The following is a 19,597-nucleotide window of genomic DNA, read 5'->3' as shown; positions in this document are numbered from 1 at the left end:
GCAGCACGGTTCTGCAGGGATTCGATGTTATCTATGAGGTAGGTTTGATCCGGGTCCCATATGGCTGAAGCGTACTCGATTTTCGGACGGATTAGGGTGATATAAGCAAGTTTACGCACAGGCGCTGGAGCGTGTCGAAGGTTACGTTTTAAGAGGCCAAGAGAACGGTTAGCAGCTGCTAAAATCAGATCGATGTGATAGTTCCAGGTTAAGTCGGACTGAAGGTGAACCCCTAAATATTTGTAAGTAGAAGCTGTCTCAACTGTTACGTGATTAATAGTGTATGCAGTTGGGATGCGGGAAGAGTTTCTTGTAAAGGAGACCAGCTTTGTCTTAGAGTGGTTTAGCATCATTAGCCACGATGAACACCAAGTGTTAATTGAATCGAGGTCAGTTTGTAAAAATTGGTGGTCAGTTTCACATTTAATGGCTCGGTACACAACACAGTCGTCCGCGAACAGTCTGATTTGGGAAGATACACAATTGGGTAGGTCATTAATAAATATTAGAAAGAGCAGGGGACCAAGCACGCTCCCCTGGGGTACACCGGATGTGACTTGAGCCATCGAAGAGTTAGAACCATTAACAGCTGTGAACTGAACGCGAGATGAGAGGAAGTCTTTAATCCATGCTAAAACCTGAGGGTGAACATTGAGATGCGATAACTTGAGTAGTAGTCTATGGTGGGGGACCCGATCAAATGCCTTAGAAAAATCGAGAAACAAAGCGTCGACTTGAAACCCGGCGTCTACTAAAGTAAATAAGTCGTTAGTAAATCCAGCAAGCTGAGTGTCGCAAGAAAATCCCTTGCGAAAACCGTGCTGATATTTATATATGATGTTGTGATCTTCAAGATAATTAATGATATGGGTGTGTATGACATGTTCAAGGAGCTTTGAGAAGGTGCAAGTCAGTGAAATGGGTCTAAAGTTTAGGGGATCAGAGCGGCTGCCAGATTTGAAAATTGGGATTACTTTAGCTACTCGCCAGTCATGAGGGATGCAGCCAGATGATAAAGACTGAGAAAAAATATGTTCTAAGGCTGCATATTCGTTTGCAAGTTGGAGCCTGAATTGCTCTGCTTTTACCCTTACTGCTTCTAGGTTGCCCTAATTCTTCCCGACGAATTTTACTCTTTCTCTCTTTAAATTGAAGTGAATCCTAGACCTCATTATCCTGTGATCACTGCACTTTCCCTAACTCTTCAACATCCTTCACTAAGCGGCGATGGGCTGCAAGTATGAAGTCTATTTGATTTTCACTTCATTTTATTGCTACTCTTGCCATACAAATGATTAAAGTAGTGACTTAACCCATATCCAGAGGCTAGTGTGCGATTCAGAAACAAAATACACGATGGCAATGACACCGCACTTGTGTAAAGTGAAAAGCACAAAATTACGGCGAAAGACCAAAGTACAGCATACAACGAGGGGAAAATAAAATAATCTGCCTTTTACAAGAGAATGAATAAAGATATATCATGAACAAAACGGTACAACAAACACAAACCGAAAACTACTGTCACATAAATCAAATGAGGGTCATAAAGTATGTTCTAATGTTTTATTTCATTTCCTGTTTCATTTTTCGCGCGTTTTCAGGTCCACTTTCTGTTGCTACGCTTCCTGAACAATGTGTTTATTATTAACATCTAATTCCTTTCCGCGAATTATACCAGCATCTCTCCTTCAGCGTTCCCAGAATTGACGACGCAGTTGCCAATTGCTTGTTCATCAGCCTGCTTTTTCGCAATTTTGCATTGAAGTTACCCTTTGCTGCAGTTCCTGAAGCAATTCCTTTGCTGCAGTATACTGAGTTTGCACTTTTCTCATTGTTAATTCAACATCTTCCTAAAACATACCTACTTCATCATCATCATGACTCCACGTTCGAGCGTAGGCTTGTACTATCTTTAATTTATACCTCTTATTATGTTTGATTGCGACAACTTCCACCTCATTAATGCAGCAGAGTTCATCAATGTTGCCCGCTTTGTTTTTATGGATCACGAATCCTACCCCGTATTTCTTCTTATCCGTGAGACTTCTATAGCAGAGGACATGGCCGTTAGTAAGCACTGTATTAGGCTCCCCAGTTCTATGAATCTCACTAAGGGCAATGATATCCCAAACAATGCTTGATAGTTCCTCAAAGGGTCCTGCTAAGCTACCCTCACTCGAATGTGTTCGGTTGTGAAGTGTTGCCAGGGTCAGTTTCCATTGGCGGGCCGTCCTGGTCCTTAGATTCTTATCAGCCAGTACTGCGTGACAGGTCTGACCACCACCTTGGTGAGGTGCTGGCCATGGCCATGGCTTAATTGCAGTAGTCATTAGGAAGATAGTGGCCGAGCAATGAACCAGGGAGGCCAATTCCTTTCAGTGCCGTACACGTACAGCCGAGATGCCGAAAGCCAGTGGGACTATACTAATACACGTAAAACCAAATTAGGAAGGCCAACTAAGCTTCAAGATTCCACAAAGTCTGAGCAATAGCTAGTAAAGCCGAACATCACTAGGTTCACATATACTGGTTGCGGCTGTTAATACAATTACTAGGCTGACTTGTGAGGCTGCGCAGGTATTCAGCTTTTCCTCAGATCTCCTCTTTCGTGAAATTTTGTGGTTGATTGTACTTTCCCTCTGGGAGCGGGGTTGCCGCCGATCACACGTTGGCTATGTTCCCATTTGGGAAGCGGCAAGCCACGGGAAACGCCAGAGCGGGCGGAAACTTTTTTGCGCGCGTCGTCATAATGTTCACATTTGTTTCGCCACCTCCGCGGACACCGCTGCCGCTTTCGCCCATATCCATCTAGTTTGCGCGCGGTTGTCAGCGTTACGGCTCTCTTTATTGAATAATTTCCAGCGGTACGTTTATTAATTGACCTATCCGTCATTAAATGTGATTATTTCGCTCAACATCGCACGTAGTCAGCCTGTTTCGTCAGCCACGGAAGACCAAGAACCAATACTTTCGATACTTCTAGTTGTCTCGTAGGAACGGACCGTGAACAACAGAAAATGCGTACAACTCGAATGTGACGGCAGTGGTCGGTTCAACGAGCTTTGAAAAAAAAAAAAACGCGAGAAGTTCGGTCACAACAGCGCGTTGTCATGGCACCTTCTGTACCACGACGTTGAATGCTGTCGCAAGAAATGCGGACAGACGCGTCCTTGTAATGCCGGTGGTCACTCTTACCGTAGCGCACATGGTGGTTCCTGATCGCATCGATCAGCATCACAGTCGACATTTTGGGTGCCAGGTTGAGTTTTACCACCTAATGTTTACAGGCTAGAGCACCTTCCGGTGAAGCGGTGCTACTTTCCACTTCTCCTTCGCCAACAAATTGGTACGGAACCAATCGGGCTCGCCGCCAGGCTTCCGGCCCATTTTACCGCGCAAGCATGCCGGTTTTTATAGTTTCTGCTGCTTTCGCCTGCTTCGAGGCAAATGTGAGTGTACCAGAAGTGATAATTTCTTTCACAAAAAGTAACATGGCTAGTCGAATGCTAGATGAGGCTGAGAAAGTCTACCCAGCCACGAATCAGCGATACCGACCTCCTGGCCTGAAACAAACATTAAAGATCCCCTATTTAGGGAAGACGTTTAGAGATATTATATTTATGGACATTTTTCAAGACTTGGCAGTCGACTCTGTTAGCTGCGCTTAATGATGGTGCAACTAAACCGTGAAAATTGAGAACAAGAGCTCCAAACATTGGGCTCTTCAGTAATTGCTTGTGTCGCAACTCCTCTCAAGCACACCCATCATGGTTGCTTAGTGGCTATGGTGTTGGGCTGATAAGCACCAAGTCGCGGGTCGAATACCGGCCTCAGCGGGCGCATTTCCATGGGGTCGCAATCAGAAAATGCCCGTGTATTAAGATTTAGGTGCACGTTAAAGAACCCCTCGTGGTCCAAACTTGCAGGGTCCTACGCTATGGCGTGCCTCATAATCATATCTTGGTTTTGGCACGTAAAACCCCATATATTATTATTATTATTAGAGTTTTATCATCTTTTTACTTTCTTCTGAGCAGCGAATTATCCCGCTGCAGTGCGCCTCTCAATGTTCTACTTCTCTCAAATGAGCTCAACTTGTCTAAACTTTCAAAACACACCTTTCCTTTTTTTTGCGAACACACTCCGGGGCTTTAGTGACCGTAGATGCTTCGTTTTGCATTCTTGCCGAATAGCTTGTACTTAACAAAAAAGATCATGCGTGCTGTGCACTGCGTGAAGAGCACGCATGAGCACGCAAATGAAGGTTTATGTGCTTCTTGCATGGACTGCCGATAATTAGCGGTGATGTTGATAGTGAATGTATCATTTCTTCAGCGTTTAGTCCCATACGAAATTAGTAAGTTGATCGCAAACATTACCTTGCGTGCACTCCTGGTGTTTGTCGGCGTAAAAAATGGAACACACTGGAACGCGTATTTGCTTGAGGGTTGACATGCGCCATTGTTCGTAATCACTGAGAAAGGTTGAGCATTGTCATTGCCTCACAGGGCACATGGCAGCGGGCAGCAAGTGCTAAACCTTAAATGACTTACCACGCTGTACGTGCCAGAACCACAGTTGAATAGTGAGGCACGCCGTAGTGACGGTCTCCGGCTTAATTTTGATCGCCTGGGATTGTGTAACAGGACTCTATATCTAAGTACACGAGCACTTCTATAGTTGGGCCCGCCGAAATGAGGCTTCTGTGCTCGGGATCGAACCTTCGACCACGATTAATGCCACAGCCACACACCTGTCGCGTCGGGCAGAGAAGTGTTGATTTGGCGTGCTACCGCATCCGTAGTGTTGCCAAGACACTACAGTGGTTTGATGGGGCTTCCCATGTGCACGCTGTGCGTCATTATGCGCTTGGCAAATTTGGGTGGCGGACATTTTTTTTTCAGAAATAGCGGAAACATTCCATACCATATATAAAACTTTTACAGTTGTCCTCCCAGAACACCTCCGGAAGTGACGACGGCAGCGACAGCTGGAAAGCATCGCTCTAAGTCTGGGGCACTAATTCTGACACGCATGGCCGCTGCACGGCAGCCATTATCCGCCATGTTGACTCTCTGATTGGCTGTGAGGAACTCACGTGCTTTGAGATTTGTGCCAGGAAATGGAAGTTTTGCAAATGTTCCTTTGCGTTTTCATCAAGATGAGGAAACGTCACGTGGAGCTGCAAATTTTATCGAATAATACATTATTTTTGCCCTTGGCAGCTATACGGCTAGGTTAGCGCTTCAAAAAGAAAGTGAGCAGTAGCGCACAGAAGCCAACTCAATGCACTTGCAATTTCGCGAATATGTCGAGGCGATACAAGATAGCCGCCATGCCACCTTGCTGATTGGCTGAAAGAATATCCTGTAAGGTGCGTCACAGGAAGGGCCGTTTCGCAAGCGTCAACTTGACATTGCGTGACATTGCCCTATTATGCCATTGCAGATACTTTCCGCCATAAATTGTAGTGTGACAAACCGCGTGAATTAAGCTAATGAGCAGCGAGAACAATGCGCATCGGCACATTTTCCCCATCCTTTGCCGCCATAAAAATCTTTTGTTCATAACGCGTGCTCATAGTATTTGCATCGCTCTCAGGCTGTGTTGGCATTTTTGTTTTGGACCATCACATTTTAAAAGAACGCATTTATATGAAATAATATTGGTTTAACATAGAAACGTTTTTGCAACGTTGTCCACTTTTCACTGCTGTGTTTTTATTGTAGTCCAGATTAATGCTTTTTCGTACAATGAACAGTTATGAGAACGGCGTTATTAATAATTTATAAAAAGGAATGTAGTTATGTTTCCTGTCGCTGTGTGAGTAACCAGCGAAGGGAAGAAGAGGTGGGAGTGCTGGCGCTTGCGTCATGCAAGCGGATATCTCTGGCGCACGCAACGCTATCGGTGACATTCGGCCTTTCTCAGCCAGCCGATTCGGGCTGAGTCACTTACGTTTTACGAGATAGCGAAACCGTGGCCTTGAATGTAGACACATCATCATTGGTATGTCGCGTATGTTGTTTCAAGGAAGAAAAAAAGGGCGTTGGCACCAACATACGATGACTCATTCCATTTCTCACGCACACGCATGTTAGCTAAGGAAGCAGACGACGGCTTGTACGCAGCGAATGACGGAAGCAAGAAGCCTTTCCAACGAAATAATCATGCGCTTTGAGGTAGGTGCTGCATTTTTACTGCGGACGAAAACTGTTTTGATTTACCGAGAACCTTACGTTCAGTGCCTTCATTTCAGTTTTTTAGGCAAAACGTCAAGTTGTCACACATAACGAAAGCTAAATTCGGGCATCACCCCCATTTTATTCGTGTAGCGTCTCCGTCATGCATCGAACAACATGATAGAATGTCCAGAATGGCGCCCATGAGCAACGAAATTAGTGATAAGCCACTCTTCTGCCAGGGCGGCTATTGCAACCTCGAGAGGCGGCCAGGGTTTCATTGGCGAATTACCAACTCTAAGATCAGTAATAGCGCTAAACGCAATAATCTGCTGTTATATTCGTGAAGCAAGCTACCAGCGCCATATTTAACTGGACATAAAAGGGTCGCGATTTTGGTGGCGGGCCAGCTATTTATGTTCCAATCAATTTAGCGCAGATAACATAATCGACAACCCGCAGCACTGACTCACAACTAAAAGTTTATTCGAAAACTTATCTACTTAACATGGATGAAGGGCCAAAATGCGTTTGCTTGTAATCTGTTGCCCTTACTAAGAAAGAATGCGGTTTCCTAAAAGAAAGCTTTCCTCGTTTGATTTTATTCGGTATCGTATAAACCATTTCTTCGTTCATTTTTGTTTATTTTCTGTTTTGCTTCGCTTCGTTTTTTAACGCACGTATTTATATTACGTGACATAACTTTTGTTGCATTGCGCTGGCTTCTGCTGTGGATATGCATGTCTTGATATCCGTGTCTTTTTTTAAAAATAACTTTCAAATATGCTTCGACGCACTTTCCTTCGCGCTTGCCCATTAATTACCGCTGCTGCTTGTCATACACGAACTTCCACGAACTCGCCCAAGGGTCTTCAATAAAACAGGTAGCTTGTTTCACTAAGCCCCAGATCATTTGTGACGTGGTGCTTCAAGTGGAAAGGATAGCACTAACAAAATTAGCCGCTTGCTGGGCTCATTTCAGTTGTTCTCGGAAAACAATCGTCCTTCATCTTGCACGTCTCTCCTTTTGTTGAAGATAAAAGCCTGGTATTATCCAGGTCATCAACAGGGTGAGCTTGTTTGCGCGACACTACGGTCCTGAGAATGTAGTGAGCGTGCGTAGTGTTTACAGCGCAACCGCAACGAACTTTTTCACTGCGCAAATGCCCTATCGTTACAGATCGCAGTTACAGAGAGTGCGATGCAAGAACCTCTGATTTACTGACAGCGCGACACAATATGTCACGATTCCGCTGCAGTTTCAGCTTGAGGATCCATCATCGGCTCACGCTCACACCCTTCACGCACACATACTACAAACAGCACGCCGAATACGATGCCATCACCCTTGCAATTTATACGGAACATTACGGCGACTACGACGACACATGTGCGCCTTGGGTCGCTGTAAAATTGCTGTCACAATAACAACATCCGAAAAGTTGCACGAAGAAAGAGCCGTCACGGTAGCCCAATTGGTAGATCATCACTCGTGCCATGTGCGTATTATGTAATCAGCTCCCACCAGAGCAATATCATATCTTACCCTCCTTTAATTATTTTCCACTTCAGTATCCTTTCTACATTTGTAATAACACTTCGTGGTTAAAAATTTCTCGATGAATAAAACATATTGCTTCGCACATCAGAACGAAGAATCTCAGATTATTGTAAAGAAAACAATCCTACTCCTGTTTTTAGAAATTATTCCAAGGTTTTTCTCATGAACTGGCAGAAACTCAATGTGTTGTAAGGAGCGTATGACTCTTCGTAGCTCTTAATTACCTATCGTAATGGTGCAAAATAAGATGACGTATTATTTGAAGACCACTTCTGTGTCACGTAAGGCAAGTTGTATGCATTAGGTAGCAGGCTATAATATAAAACACTGAGGCATAATCAAAGCGTGACCTTACGCATATATATTTGATATATTTAAGGGATAGCGGCAGTAATCTCGCTCACAAAGTCCACAAATTCTGTAATTATCAGTGCTGTCGCTGACATATCTAAAGAGGGTTTCGTTTTTTCTGAATTAACATAGCATGCTGGGCGAGTTGGTGACCGAACGTCTTTTGCGGGTTGCTATGCACACCACGAAGGTTATGTTCCATTTTCTTCCGTTTTATGGATGCCTATCGAATATATACAGCAGAACTTAAGTATTCGTGAACGAAAAACTAGACGAGATGGGGCTAAAAAACAAGCATCTGTTTCCTCTATACTTATACTTGGACTTAATCCTGGACTGGCTCCGTTTAGTTGTGACTAACAAATCGAGCCTGCGGCTTCTGCTGGCTCGCTTCATTTTGTGATGACTTCGACTGCATATTGGCAGCACTCACTTGTGTGACGTAAGCATGAAGGTCGTCCGCGAGCGTTTCTTGATCTCTGCGACGGCTCGGAAGATCTTGTTGCGAGACACGACGTCCACACCAGCGTACGGCTCGTCCAGAAACACGAACGGCTGCAGTCCCAGCAGAGCGGCAGCGATGGACAACTTTCGGCGGTTGCCTCCGCTGGCAGGGGGAGGGGAGGGGGAGGGGTTGAGGGAAGTGCTCGCTCAAGTCAACAAAGCAACATTTGTGGATGTTGCTGACTGCCAGAGAACGTTAAATATTGTGCGACCTATCTCGACACAGTTGCTCAACATCACGAGCCATCAGCTCATTCTTACGTCCGAAGGGGGTGCATAGAGACCGCGGACTAGGGAATAGGTGTGCCTGGCCCTAACTGAGCTCCATCTCAATCAAATAATTACGCGAGGCGTAGCAGTCATGAAAAACTGCATATACTGTAGGCAGAACAAGTAAAATTTCGTACATAATTCTAACACACTATGCAGCCGTTTCACCCTACGACGACTTGAGTGACCGAATTATCGTTTTACCAATTAATTGATAGATAAGAGCGTCATTTGAAAAAAGAAACGCATTGTCGATATTTTAAAAAAGAGGGAGCTTAAAGAAATATCAAAACGTCAGTAAGAATGAATGGCTGTTGCAAAGGGTTATCCGAACAGGAAGGTTTCACACAAAATTGAATAACGTTTTTCTACCGACACGTTAAACATTGCATATTTACATTTACTGGCCTAGCGCAACCAAGTCCAAACATCATTCACACGAGTTAGACGAGCATGTATAGTTTTATTTCTGGTAATAGAGAGTACACTGAGCAAAACACTTGAATTATTGATATTTATTTACCAGGTGCCTTGCTGAAGTACGATTGACGGAAATCTCACTTGAGCATAGCCAAAACGCTGCTACGAGCCTTGTGCTATATCGTCCTTAAATATAAAATTTTAAGTATTGAAATCAGCGTAACAGAACAAAAATCACCACCCCTTTCAGTACGTGAAGATGGTCAAACAGAGAAGCTGTGTTAGTTACACCGAGTGTTACACCACGCAAGTCAAACTTCGCAAATAGTCTACATTGTAAATATTTTCTTTCACCATTATTTCACACCATTTTCGCTCCTGCGTGCTTCGCATGGTAACCATGCTTTAAATACGATTCCTTCTGCGGCCTTCATACTGTACCTTTGCTTTAATGCAGGGTCGGCCTAGTATTTCACTCTCTTCGGGGTCAGCCCACGTATGGATAGTGCTTAACTCCTGCTTCCCCTCTGCTGTGGGTCGGCCAGGCCTTGTACTATCTTTTGGATTGGCTCACATTTGGGGAGCGTTTAACGCTTCTTTCACTTCCACCGTGGGTAGGCCTACTATTGTACTATCTTCGGGGTTTTAACGAAGTACGATAACGATGACACAGTGTCCGCATAAAAAGCTTCGCAGTGCAATCACACGATGGGCTTTGTGTAATCCATCGTAGCCTTTAATGCAACATGCAAGCATGAAGACTCGATGTACGCCTTCTTAAATTTTTTTGTCTTGGTGTATATATTGTGCTGAAAGCTATGATGAGCTCTTTGTGTGTATTTGGATATGTCAACAATATTTCCTGAGTTAATTACGTTGATATCGGTGTGTAGGCAGCCATAATAGTATTCTGCCACTTTCGGAGTACTTAATTTGAGATATGGTTGTTGGTATTCAGTTAATTTGTGGTAGTGTGCAAAAGGCGTGGTGATATGTTCGCCCAATTTCGTAAAGCAGACAGCAAAGCCATGAGTACTAATTAACAGTGTACGCAAATTAGAAATTTCCTGTATCCTAATCCAAAACCCTATTTGTCATGACTATTATAATCATACTCGACTCGAGGATTCACTCTTAGTAATTGTCAAATGAGTGTTTCTGCTCCGATGTAAAGAAAGCGAGAGGGAAATGCCGAGCTTCTACGAAAGACTCATTTTATGGGGGAGCCAGTTGCGGCACAAACCGAATAATTTCAAACATCGCCCCTTCAAAATTCTTTTACATAGGATGCACCAATTCCAAACAAAACTAGCAGATGTCCGAATTTCTGCTGAACCATTTCGAGTCCATCAATACAGACGCCTCGCAATTTGACGTACTACCTTTGTTCTATCAGTTTCAGTGACATTTTCAGTGTTTTATCAGTTTCCGTTCATCAGTTTAAAACAATGTGCGGTGCTGTATCAAGCTATTTCGCTTCTTCAGCGTCTTCTTGCCCTATCTTACTGCGTTTTATCACCGTTAATTTCGTGGTTCACCATATAGGTTTGATCTTGTGCGTAAGCACGGGGTTCGAGGCCTGGTTATTCGGCCCGTAATCACTTATGCGCCGGGCTTCCGACTCTTCTATCGTGTGTCGATGTTCTCGGTCTGCGCGCTGGTAGAAGTTCCCACACTGCCCGCCCTTCGAGCGTTGTAGCAGCAGAACCTATTGACCATGGAAACGAGAAGAACGGATAGACGTGGAGGCAACTGCCGTTGCGTGGAGCACTTGCGTGGACGTCTATTCGTTGTGTCCATGTTGCTTGAGTTCTGCTGCTACAATTCTCAATGAATGAACCAACTAGCTCAGGAAAACCCCTTTTCGACGGCCCCCTACCACTTTGAATACGGTCCTGCCCTCCGTTGAAACATGGTTGCATTCTGAAACGCCACGTGCGCACTCCCTCGCTGTCTAGTGCACTGGATGATGCGCCGTATCTGCGCCACGAGCAGTCCATCTCGCTTAGTGTGTGTGCAAAAGTTGCCGTCATGGAATACACATAACTAGCATTAACCAATTTTGGGGCAGTTGGTTAAGGTAAGCTGGTCTAACAGTAAGCGCCCCGCAGTAAGCCCAGCACACCTAGCAGTAAGCATCAGTAAGGGTCCAGCTGTGCTGACGCCTGGCTGCCACCCAGGACTTACTCTTCGGCGCATGCAATGACTCTGCAACAAAGTGCCCGAGGAGGGGACCGCTGTAGTAGAAATGGATTTAGTCGTGGTCGCTCATCCTCACCCGCAGCCGCCTTACCAATAGAGGAGCTCTAAGAGCAACTCTTGGTTTCAAGGCTACCCCTGTGGGGTGCTTGATAGTAGACCTCCTTTATCGCGTTTGCTCTACCCAAGAGAAATGCCGGAACCTACTGCTGGTAACTCTTACCTCTGTGGGGATAGTTCTGAGGAGCCTTGCATCTTTTCCACCTCAAAATGGGTCTTTGCATAAATATTAAGGAAGACAATGGACTTTGCTTCGTCGGTCACCTAAACTTCCGTCAAACGGCACCATAGTGGCCGATACAGAGTGTTTATTATCGAAGCGTAATTTTGTTTTGGTCGCCAGTGGTTCACCTGTTTCCCTCGGGCGCACGTTAGATCAAATTTGCTGCTTCGCAGTGAGTCTTCGGACCTCATCCAGTTGCCTGGTGGACGACGACGGGAGGGGTATATGCCAAATAGGCGCACTCTGCGTGTGCGGCAGCCAGCCATAAACATGAACTGCAGTTTAACGTGAAACTGGACGGTTACCTCTAAACCATACCGCAGTAACAATGTGTCTTGTTCTGCGACCATTGAAGCGACATCTACCGATGTGGCCCCCTCCCCCTCGATTCGCTTCGACTAGCTTCGCTCCCCTTGGCAGGAGCCTTCCCTGTTAGACGAGGTGGTGAAACCCAGGGAAAAAATGGTCTCCAGGTCAAGCTGTACACGACACCTGGAATGATTGTTCATTGCGTAGTAGGTTGAAATTATTCACGTGGCGACATTCATGCGTGCTTTACCAAATTTTTAACTTGAAAGTCTTCTACCGCCTCTGACGTCGCTTGCGCCGCTACTTCGTGCACCGAAAAAGAGTGGACCAGAGAGAACTTCGTCGCGCTTCGTACGAACGTTGCTCTTCAGGAGTCCTCGCTCTACATGGCCGCCCCACAGCACTATCACAACACAAATCTATTAAAAGACGGGTTCTTTTTTACGTAAGAGAGTGTAGTTACATCACTACCTGATTCGTATGCTACAGTCTAGTTACTGTCGCCGCGGCAGCTTGCGCAGCAGTAAACTTTATGATAAAGGCGAGCACACTGGGCTATCGTCGAAGATCTGATGTATCTGATGTGCGGGTAAAGCGCGGAGGCTTTTATACATGAGCCACGGAATGTTGCAGAGTAATTGCTCGTGTCCGCACATCTCCCAGAAAGTATTATACAATTCGCCTGGCGCATACAATCAGATTACAACAGGTTTGGTAACGACAGCGGATAAAACCTCAGATAACCTTCGAAAAACTCCCTATACACACCGCAGCGTTCTTTGCTGAGCGATAACGTTGTTCAGACGGTAAAAAGCGGTGAGCTGAGAAAGATAAACGAGTACACGTGTCAAAAAATTTATGTATGATTATATATAAATAAATATACAGAAAATTTCAAAGTTTATTTATGGGGTGTTACGTGCCAAAAACGCGATCTAATTAGGAGGCACGTCGCAGTTGAGGATTCCAGAAATTTGCACCACTTGGGGTTCTTCAACATGTACCTAAATGTAAGCACCCTGGGCGTTTTCGCATTTCGCCCCTACAGAAATGCGGCCGTAATGGCCCAAACTCGATCCCGCGACGTCAGAGCTTAGCAGCCCAATATCATAGCCACCATGTTGGTGTAGGAGTGCGTTATCATGAATTAGGTGGTTGTGATGCTTGTTTCGAGCTTGCTCTTTTCTCAAAAGCATGCTGTTCTGTATGTTGTGTGCATGACTCCAAAGAATATAAGCATTCCTCGCTTCACATTGCTGAGAGCTTGCAGCCTCTGCCTTACTGGGGCAGAGCCATTGCTCTTGCGGCTATGATAAATTGATTATGATGCTTTTCTGGCGACGTTACGCCAAGAAGAAATTCCGGGATCCAGCTTCGCTCTCAAACAAACTTTGCCCATGGCCGCCAAGAAGATTCTCCACTCATGCCCATGTGACATCCTTCACTTGGTAGGCGGACGTTGTAGCCGCAGCGATATCAGGCATGTTTATAATTATTCAGTGTACAGCCTGTCGCCTAAAGAAAAAATTGGCTTGCCATCACTGCCCTGCGAGAAAATGGACGTCCAGCGAAGCTGTTGAGAGCCACCACTACAGCTGCTAATAGAGGTACGCGATGCTTTATGGCTTTCGAGTTATGATAGTTATGCAATTTTACAGTAATTGTGGTAATGGGATTAGCGCTAACTTTGACAGCATGCCGCTGATCATAGTGGGTGCTGCTACAACATTGAGATCAGTTGATATGCTGGTTATTTTCTGTACGAAAGACAAGGGACGTCACTCCCCAAGTCGCAAGCTTCCATCGCTGCAGTAGGTTGCGCGAAAGTATTTAACGGCAACGTATGCTGGAAGAGGTACGCGCTTCGCATAGCGTGTAGGCGGAGGAGGACCTTGTCGTCAATTATGTGGTTCGGATGATTTTTGAGCTTGTTCTTTATCTTGTGTGTTGTATGCTGTGTTTTGTGTTTATGTTGTACGTGTGATTCCAAAGAATGTGTGATCTGTTGGCTTCACTTTGCTTAGTGCATGCAGCCTCCGCCTTACGCGGGCATGAGCCAGAGATGATGATCCTTTGCCTCGACATTACGCCACAATGAAATCCCGTGAACCTAGGCCTAGAGAGCCTTGCTCTAAAAATAGCGGCAGAACCCATCTGACTATGAGTAACGACGATAACGCGTTAGCATTGAATCAATATAGCGGCACAACATATTCGTACTATCGAAAGTAATTATGTATGAAGCGTGTCTAGCCAGCGGTACTCCCTATATCACGCTTCCCTAAAAGTACCCGGTGCCATCTAACGCTACCGCCACGAAGCCTGCGCGTGTCGTTCGAAATGCTTATTGCGCCATTGCGTGCGAACGCGAAGCTGGTGAGAGACTACTGAAAAACGAAATGCATCCAGGGCATTAATGGCGAAGCTTTATAAAGCGCTGACCCGAAAAGTGTTGATTGAAAGCGCCACATATCCAGCGCACTTACGGCGCAGCCTGCTAACGTATCAGATTGATGTCCTTAAGGAACCCTTCTGGCCTGATTTTGGTTCCATTCAGCATGAAAGAAACGTAAGGGATCAAAGCAATACAAAGCGGCGCATTATCACTGGCGCATACCTGCTTACACAAGTTAGCGTAAAAGACTATCTTCGAGGAGTAGTGCACCTATTGGCACATACCGAGCGACCCAAACTAGCGTCAAAGTGTTCCGTTGAAGAGCTGCAGTATGTACGCATTGCCACTTACTGAGTGACTCAGGTTGGTTTCGATGGTCGGTTTCGAGCCTCGTTAGCTCACCTTAGCCACCCAATGCGCTTGTCCATGCGACGAATGGACTAACCAGTGAACCAGATAGGCGAAAAAGCGGTTAGATAGAAATGATCATGCATACAAACATACCAGGGTACTACACACATTGTATATAGAAACTGCGTGAAATACGCTAAGAATGTATGGAAATCCGCGAACCTGTACACGCCGCACTCCTTTGATGCGTGCTCGGTGAGATCGACGACAGATAAGATGCTGTCCACCATGGGTTTTAATTCGTTTTCAGGAATGCCTCGCAGCCGACCGACGAGGTACAGGTACTCGTACGCGTTCATCTTGTCCAGTAGGCCTCCGACTTGGACACAGTAGCTGATCTGCGACTGCCACTGCGGTGTACGTCAATGAATAGAAAAAACGTATATATAATCCTTGAGGTGAAAAGCATTACAGAGGGGAGCGAATAATAACGAATAAAGGAATAGAAATAAATGCAAAGAGAAGAAAAATCTATCACACATGTAGGCCAATCTGATAACCGATACGCCAAAGCCTGAGTAGGTTCTCACATCATTCGGAAGCACTATACGGTACCTGCTAATTCACGGCCTCACTCGAGCTCAGCAGCAGTTGCAGCACTTGATGCTTCGTCCGAGCGTGGTCATGGCTTGCTGTTAAAGGTCTCAGTGAAGGTGCCCACGTATGCTGTCTTGCAGCATCACGGGGTCAGCGTTTGTTGCTGCCGTACCTAAAGTCTGTCTGACCTCCTATGTCGAGCCCGTATAACGCGACGTGAAAAACAAACAATGCCGCATTACAGGCGAATATGTAAGTTCTTGTCAACTGGAATGAGATAAACGCAAGGAAGTTTCCGTTTTAAAATCAGTGATATTTACGCTTACAGTCAAAGTCGGGGCTTGGACACACATCGTTTCGCCGCGCTTGCATTTTACATCGTCCGCGCTATCGCAGGCTCTTTCCTGCAGGATGAAAGCTATTGTGGAACTCTCCGTAAAAGACCTGCTTTATTAATGCGAAAGCCTTATCTGTGCAATGAGGAAGAAAAGTCGGTGTTGTTCGCCGCGACAGCTAATGATCGTCATCAGTGCCGCCATCAGCGTCTTTTAGGGTTTGGGTAGTAACAAAGAATTAAAGTTATAACAAGTTAGAGTAAGATCACTTAATGTACAGTAAAGTGAATGATGGTGAGTGAAAGTGGATAAAGGTGGATAAAGGTCAAAATTGGCACAAATTAGAGCTAGGTGAATTAGGGTGGATTAAGGTGGAGTTGTGAAAGACACAGGACGTTGTATGACTTTAAGCATCGTAGACGTAACCAACTAATTAGAGATGTCAAAATGCTTTCGAATTCAAATCACGGACCAAATGTACGAGACTGTCAGTCTTTCCCCCTCACATTATAAACTGCTGAATTTAGCCGCGGAAAGAATTGACGAATGCTAGACTCTGCAGTTTGAGAACGAAGCAGCTAGTCCAATCGACGGATTTTTTTAGAATGATTCATGACGCATCCCACTGGGCAAAGAGTAGCTTTCAAAAGCGTCCCGACAGTGCTGTATAAAGAATAGCTGCGTTCCAATGGGCAAACCGGAGCTGGAGCAATGTGATCCAATGGCAGAGCAGGAGCAGTATGGCTCCACCTGGAGTAGTGAGGAGCAGTTCAGGCTGCTCCTGCGCGAGAAGCTGGCGTCACGTGGTGCAAAGCTGTCATATTCTATTTTCGTTGCGTTTCCGTCGTTTCGGTTGAGTGTGCAGTAGCAGCGGCGGCTCAGAAGTGAAGTTCAGATGTAAGCCACAGCACAATTGGCGTCACGTGATTCACATTGTTCATAGGTAAATTACCTATCAGAGAAGGTAACTCACCTGTCAATAAAGGGGTCAGGCAAGGAGGCACAGTATCTCCGATGTTGTTCACGATATGTTTAGGAGATATGTTCATTACGTTAGACTAGGAAGGCTCAGGGGTTACGATGAACAGTGAATATCTTAGCAATGTTTGGTTTGAAGTTGATATTGACACGTGTACTTGTTTGTCTTTTCCGGGTAACCGCTTTTTAGCGTCGAACAAATATTATCGCACAGCTCAGCACGTGCCTGCATGTATCGCATGTTTCTCGAATGTTATGGATGGTTCTTTTTACTGTTTCATGTCACCGAACCTTGCGTAATCTGATTTCATGTATGCGCAACGCGAATGGTGTAGAACTTGCTGGAAGACGGCCGCGCTGTTGAAATAAGGAGTCACCTAACAGAAGGCGTCATTTTGCTGGCGGCATGCTTTCGTTGTAATAAGCAGCGCGCTTGACGGTGTCTTTCGTCCATGGGTAATTTGCGACGCTGAATGCACGTGCGCCGCCAGTTTTGGTTAGAAACTTTGCCGCAGGCATTCAGCTGCATGCTGCAAGAGGTCAGTTGGGCGCGTTATCTTGAACTTACTCAAAACACATGAGGAATTCATATTTATGCTAAATAAGACTGAACTGCGTCTACTTATCCATTGAAATGGCGTGATTACATGTCTGATTTTATGTCTCGTGTTGCGGGTTTTGAGCACGGTGCGAATGTGAAAGAGTGCTTATGTGTACCAAATAGGTAAATTGTCAACCATCGAGTTATGCATCAAAATTGAATATGACGGCTACTGTGCAATATTGCTGGGGCATTTTGCATACGCTTGCTGTTTTGCACTTGCTTATGCATTTGTTAGAATGGGTTAGCGCTTCAGAGTTACGGCATATGAACAGTTCAATCATCCTTCCATTGAGGGTTACAAGCATAATCTGTGTATTTTGCTACTGAATGGCAAATAAAAATGTGTTCATCGCTTTATTAATTTTAGTGGAGAAATAAAATATCAAAATAAAACGTTATCTTAATTCATTGTTACCCGCCGTGGTTGCTGAGTGGCTATGGTGCCAGACATCTGAGCATGAGGTCGCGGGATCGAATCCCGGCCACGGCCACCGCATTTCAATTGGGGTGAAATGCGAAAAGACCCATGTAAATATCCGGAATCCTCCACTAGGGCGTGCCTCATAATCAGAAAGTGGTTTTGGCAGGCAAAACCCCATAATTTAATTAATTAAATCCGTGTTACCATTCGACTGTCACACGCAAAAAAGTGTTTGTCTAACAAACCACTAACTGCGGTCTAACTGTAACTGTTACATGCCTTCAAGAATGTAAAATGCTGAATTTCAAACTACAGCACTAGTCGAGCCTGTCAAAAATGAACTCCGTTGCGTAATTCATAATTGAAAATCAGTTCATGTCTTATAGTAAGCTTGGAGGCAGGCCGTAGTGAACTGTTTCTTGTTAGTATTGAAATGTGGGTAAGCTGGCCATAACACGCCTTGTTGCCGATTCTTATAGGTACATCCAGTAATATCCATTGAACTGGAGGACCATACTTTCATCCCTACTGAGTATCATGTTTGTAGATATGATCCTCAAGTTATCGCTTGAGCAGTGGTAGAACCAGAGATAATGTGGGAGGAACACTGGGCACGTGCTTAGGATGTGTCACAAGTGGTGTTTGTGACACACCAGCCTAATGACAGACTTATGTCATCTGACAATGACCAGTATTCTATTTATTAGGAGGAGTATTGTAGCATTCGTGCTGAACCAGGATGAACTGGTATTTATTTCATTTCCTTTTAATATAAAAAATCGAAGTTAGTTTAGCAGTTGTCTATTGCAGTCATTTAGATGTTTCGCCTGTATTTCTGCATGATAACTAAGAGCTAAGTCTTTCTTTTAGTGCCTTGACCCTATTTCTTGACTGTCTTGATGTTGTTTTACACCATGTCGTCATTTCACTTTTGCTCACAATATTTTTCAGGCACCCGCTTTATATGACGCAAGAAGGCAGCTGCAAGGACACAAGGATGTCAAAGAGCCAGCAAAGCATGACTCCATGTGATGCAGAGGAGCGTACTCCGAAGAATCAAAATACATTGCCATACAATTAGGACGAGAAAACGAAAATGTGGGTATATTGGGTGTATCATGTGACTGAATGTCATGAAAACTATCCAAATACAGTATGTTACAGCAAGATGAAAAGGCTCACAAGCTCTAAGCACTCATGTTAACGTGATATTTTTATGTAATGGCTCCGATGGGAAAGTCAAGATTAAGTATACTCTCTGGAGACAAACACATAGGAGCAAGTGTCATAGAAAGGTTAGAAATGTGTTTTCGAAAAGTGCTGATTAGTTTTGTGGAAGTCACTGCTTCTTCTCTTGCCTCTCAGCAAGTACATCCATGTGAAAAAAAAATAGTGGTACAATGATAACGTATATTTGCTTATTAGAAAAAAGCATACTTGAAATGACCATGGTGCCTGTGTTCACTATATAAAGCAACAGCTGATGCTGGGTTTGGTGCTTACATAGTTTAACAGCAAATATATGTAAAGATGCAAATACAAACCACTGTCATTCTGCATTTTAAATGCTGACATGACGCAGACAGATTTTCATGTCTTCCCTTTGATCTATTTTTGACACCTAACTTTATAAGTATCGCGTCCTCATAGATTCCACAAAGTGCAAGCATTCGGGGCAGAGTAACCCATTTCTAAGAATTAATTATCGTTTGCGAGCATGCTCACGAAACCTGTTCTTTAGAAGCGCTCGTGGCTCCCTAGGCGATACCAAGGAGCAATTAAGGCCCTTAACTGTGTATACCGTGGTGCGCACCTTACGTCTTAATGAGAAGCC

At 44.7% G+C, this 19,597-nt stretch overlaps 1 protein-coding gene across 4 annotated transcripts in view; it reads right to left on the bottom strand.

Moving 5' to 3' along the window:
• Positions 1 to 19,597, bottom strand: part of LOC139050018 (phospholipid-transporting ATPase ABCA3-like) — a 278,463-nt gene that overhangs the window by 14,691 nt on the left and 244,175 nt on the right. For all 4 annotated transcript variants that reach the window (XM_070526088.1, XM_070526089.1, XM_070526090.1 and 1 more), the window contains 2 exons: positions 15,051 to 15,238; positions 8,531 to 8,704 (listed from right to left, as the gene is read on the bottom strand). In XM_070526088.1, the coding sequence (XP_070382189.1) occupies positions 8,531 to 8,704; positions 15,051 to 15,238 (362 nt within the window). The remainder of the gene's footprint in view (positions 1 to 8,530; positions 8,705 to 15,050; positions 15,239 to 19,597) is intronic.

This window comes from Dermacentor albipictus, chromosome 9 (genome assembly GCF_038994185.2).
Source record: "Dermacentor albipictus isolate Rhodes 1998 colony chromosome 9, USDA_Dalb.pri_finalv2, whole genome shotgun sequence".
Taxonomy (NCBI): domain Eukaryota; kingdom Metazoa; phylum Arthropoda; class Arachnida; order Ixodida; family Ixodidae; genus Dermacentor; species Dermacentor albipictus.
This window is presented reverse-complemented; position numbering and strand designations above follow the sequence as displayed.